The following is a 4,708-nucleotide window of genomic DNA, read 5'->3' on the forward strand; positions in this document are numbered from 1 at the left end:
CCCATGTGCACTGATATTTACAAACGAGGACGGTTGTATTCTCAACCCAGAGGACTATCCCAGGAGTGAGATTTTTCAGATATTTTATTATCCAATTTTTGTAAAAGAAAAACTCATAGAAAAAGCAAGGGCTTAAATAGCCATGTAACCTATTTTAAAAGTAATAAAAATCTATAAATACTCAAGAGGGGATGCTTTTGGCACACGCTTGGGGGAGGGTGTAGTTGGGACCCAATCTGGTGTTTCTCTCTCGCATTTTTTATTTTTCCTTTTTAGGTTCTCTGCCCAAGAAGTCTCCCAAAATTTGAATATTGTATATATTTTGTGTTTCTTTTTGTAATACTTTATCATTCCCTCTTTACCCTGAACAAGGGATAGTTGTTTTGGTATGCTGATGTAGGTTACCTCTAAACCCTTTATGGACAAATAACCCCAACATCACAGTTGATGGGCATTCGAATAAGAAACATCACATAATTTTGTTGCTCGATAGAAAGCAAAATGGTTGATACTTGTTCTTTCCTAGAGCTTAAATAGATATTAAGCTCCTTTTTGTTCCCTTAACATTCATAAGCTTCTAGTGGTTACAATTAAAAAAACATTTTATATGTTAGTCGTAATTACAATCTCCCTCGCTCCCTCGCTCTCTCTCTCTCTCTCATACTGACCTAGCAGTTTATGCATTGGGCTCCCAATCAAGAGATCCCATGTCTCGTCCTCGCACTTTGGTGCTAGCATATCGATCAATATGGTTTGCAAGCTTGGCTATGACATTAAAGCTACTCCTTTCTTTCTCACACAAGTCCACACATGCCCATGTTGCATACATGCTCGAACACATTTTCTCATGAACTCCAACTGAGACAAAGTTTTTGCAATGTTACAAATTCTAAAAAACATAGTAGTTCAAGGAGACAAGACCCCTAATGTACATTGTGAGCTATAAGAAATCTTTTAGCTATATTGTGAGGGGATACAAGTAACAATGTGTTAATTGAAGCTAATTTAAAAGGCCACGAAAATTCTAAATGCACCAAAAAGATCTTCGTTGCAAAGAGAATACCCTTAGTGGTCAAATAATCCCAACATTACATAATTGTTAAACATCTGAATAAGAAATATAACATAGCTATGCTTGCTTGACCAAAAGCTAAATGGTAGATCCTTGTTCTTTGTCCAAGTTTAAATAGATGTCAAGCACCTTTTTGTTTTGTTAATGCTCTTAAGCTTCTCTATGTTTATAAATAAGTGATGGTCTTGGATTTTGGATGTTAGTTGCAACTCCGTGTCTAAACATAATAATCTCTCTCTCTCTCTCTCTCTCTCTCTCTCTCTCTCTCTCGTAAGTGCCTTTTAGTTATGTCATGGAGGGGAGCCACAAGTAAGAACATGTTGCCAACAACGAGTTAGTGCAATGGATAAAGGTGTTGTCTGTGAGTCCCAAGGTCATGGATTCAAGCCCTCACTATGCAAGCAATGGCACAGATGGGTGTGTGTGTGTTTTGTTGTACTTTCTAATTCGAGCCAATTCAAAAAAAAAAAAAACAAGTAAGAATGTGTCAATTGAAGCTAAAGTAAGCCCATGGAAATACCAAATGCGCCATCCAAAAAGACTTTCATGGTTGAGGAAAAACCCTTCATGGACAAACAACCCCAACATCACATAGTTTCGCTAGGTATCAAGATAAGAAAATCAGGATAAGAATCATCACATAGATTTGCTTGCTTGACCGAAAGGAAAATGGTTGATCCTTATTCTTTGCCCAAGCTTTTAAATAAATGTTGGACCCCTATTTGTGTTGGTAAGCCTCTCTACAAATGGATGACGGTCTGGGATGGTCGGTTGGGATTACATACAGACTTGTGGCTATGACGTTGAGCCTCCACACACACACACACACAAGTGCGCGCTCGCTCACTCTAACCCCCCCACGCACACACACAACTGCGCGCTCTCTCTCTCTCTCTCTCTCTCTCACACACACACACACACACACACACACACCCACACACACAGACAGACACAAGTGCCCACACACCCCACATTCTTTCCTGAGCCTCGGCTGAGACAGAAGCATGACAGCGTCGCAAATTCTGAAAAACATCGTTAGAGAGAGGGCGAGCATTCAGAGAGAGGGGGAGAGAGCGAAAATAGGAGTTTTCTTATATTTACATATAGCCAGCCTTTGAACAGCAGACTGCAGGCGCATGGATTGATACAAAATGTTGTCGTACCTGCACAGGCGAAACGATTCTAGTCGGATTGGAAAGCTCCCCAAACACCTTCTCATCTCGGCACAGGCGCGGTTACTGATTACAAGCTACAACCGAAGTGATAAATCCAAGGAAGTGGGCACATCTTCATTGAGAAAATGCGACGATTTACTGTTAATTGTTGCCCTTGCAGCAGCAGCAGCAGCAGCTGCTTGGTTAATGTTTGCATGCTCATTATCATCGTGTGACTCTGCCCTCGAATTTGAAAACCGACACCAATTTGCTGAACTCTCACTTCTCCATGTATACCTGCCTTCATCTTCATCATCTGTAATTAGGATTGATCTTGGCATTACTTTGCCCACCGGCCCTTCAAATTTACCCACTCCAATCATTGGTTTAATATAACTATTAATAGTTGGATTACGGTAACCTAATTGTGGTCCTCTGTGGAGATTATCCATTTTGAATGCACTCGGTTTGTGGATGAGAGAGTGGGCTTTGATACCTAGGGACCTTATGCAGCTGGTGGTCTCGGTGTTAACATAAGACAAGCTAGCCGGAGAGCTATGAAGGATATTGTTATTATCATTATTAAGTTTAAGATTACTATGAGGGTACCTTTGCAAATGATTAAAAAGGGGATTAGTAGGTGGTAGGAGTGGAGCCTTTCTTGCTGCTGAACGCTCTCTTTTATGCGCATTCTGATGGCCTCCAAGCGCTTGAGAGCTGTAGAACTTTCTAGAACAGAAGAAGCAGGAGAAGACCCTGGCTGGCTCATTGTTAACAACATCATTAACGTTCTTAATTGTAGCAGTTATCTCAACATGATGGCCTTGCTCTCTCACATTTAAGCAGGTGTCATGCTGATGATCATCATACACTAATGGGTTATCTTTGCTGGCTAGGGCAGATTCCCACTCATGCGATTCCCTCTTGCTAATTGAGGGCATTAGAGGTTCCCCATCCCTTGGATTAGTGATAATCTGCATGTCATTATGCTGATTGAAGCGGAGCATGTTACCTGATTTCTGGCCTTCAGTGGAGAGGGAGAGGGAGAGGTGAAGGTGAAAGCCTTCTTCGGCTGATACAGAGACTGGACTCTTCTGGTCGACCGTGGAGTGAGAACTAGATGGAAGCTGTGGCGATGGAGAAGTAAATGTTGTATGAGGATTCGAAGTCTGCATCTCCACAACTCTTTGATTTGGGCATGCGCCGTCGTTGACAAGAATGGCAACCATCTCTGATTTGAGTTTTTGTCTAGACAGTAAAACAATGGAGATCCACGCTCCCTCTCTCTCTCTCTCACAGGCACACACACACAACAGTCTCTCTCTCTCTCTCTCTCTCTCTCACACACACACACACACACACACACACACACACACACACACACGCGGAGGTCAGCAATTAGATCGACTGCACTCCTAGTGAAAAAGACCAGCCACCATTGGCAGCCAAAGACAAAACTATATACCTACTCTTTCGAGGAGAGAAGAGATACTAGGTTTCTCTGGGGTATTGGTACCATGCTTGCTTGCTACGACAGAGCAAGCGAAGAGAGACGGGACAACTAAATATAAGCAAAGTTCGATACCGAGAAGGCGACATGTAGCTCGTGTGAGTGATGGAGGGATATGGGTGGGTAAAAATCATGCTGCGTGCTGCATGCTGCATAGGTAACTGTGAGGTGAGAGCTTTGAAGTGAAGTGAAGTGTAGTGTGGTCTAAGGGGAGGAATGGGAGGGGGTTGGGTAGGTGGATGTGAGAGGAAGAAAGGCACATGAGGCTTCGCAGAAACCACCACCAACACTTTGACCAGCTACTGCTGTAACACATGTAATCCACCACAAACATCTCCCTTGCATTTCAAGTCCCATATAGGTAGGTAGTTACCCTGTGCATATAATTAAATCAATTCAAACCCAAGAGTCCTGAATAGAGATCAATTAGTAATAATAGTGGGAAAATGCATGATGACAGTTTTCAATATGGCCTAGTAGAGTTAGATTAACATTCAAACTGATCGATACCTATATGTTGGGTTTTTGGGGGGTGGTGGTTAGGTGACCATTGCCAGATTTTCATTGAGTGCATAACAAGTACTTAGGTTTGGTAGGTACTAGGATTACAAAAATCAAACTAATTGACACTTGTGTAAGGACTAAGGCTTGGTAGCTAAGCCAATTACCTTGAAACTTGTACACCTAAAATGGTGGGTAATGTGAGAAACTATACATCCTTTTCATTAGAGAGGCTTAATCAATGTTATTGTTGCTACTAACCTAATACATGAGGCATGTAAACTTGTTTTTAATGGAGTCTTTAGGTGATTGTTGACTGATATATCAGCCATCTCTTCTCTATATTATCTTAAGGAAGAGTTTCACAAAGCTGCCACATGGCAAGAATTTGGAGGTTCGGGAAGGAGAGGAAGAGGTTTGGGTAGAATTTGATTTTGGAAGCCTCAAAAGACGTGCGAAGCATGGCTTCCC

At 41.9% G+C, this 4,708-nt stretch overlaps 1 protein-coding gene across 1 annotated transcript; it reads right to left on the reverse strand.

Moving 5' to 3' along the window:
* Positions 1 to 2,117: 2,117 nt before the first annotated feature.
* Positions 2,118 to 4,111, reverse strand: LOC147622734 (uncharacterized). Its single transcript, XM_086822688.1, has one exon. It carries the CDS (start codon positions 3,453 to 3,455, stop codon positions 2,322 to 2,324), a length of 1,134 nt encoding a protein of 377 aa, XP_086678814.1. The 5' UTR covers positions 3,456 to 4,111; the 3' UTR covers positions 2,118 to 2,321.
* Between the last annotated feature and the right edge of the window lie 597 nt (positions 4,112 to 4,708).

Source organism: Cibotium barometz, chromosome 28, assembly GCF_041138505.1.
Source record: "Cibotium barometz isolate CiBa-2024 chromosome 28, ASM4113850v1, whole genome shotgun sequence".
In the NCBI taxonomy this organism is placed as follows: Eukaryota; Viridiplantae; Streptophyta; class Polypodiopsida; order Cyatheales; family Cibotiaceae; genus Cibotium; species Cibotium barometz.

What these genes read in the sequence shown, in the direction of transcription:
- LOC147622734 (XM_086822688.1), bottom strand. Translation starts at nt 3,455, where the DNA reads ATGGTTGCCATTCTTGTCAACGACGGCGCATGCCCAAATCAAAGAGTT.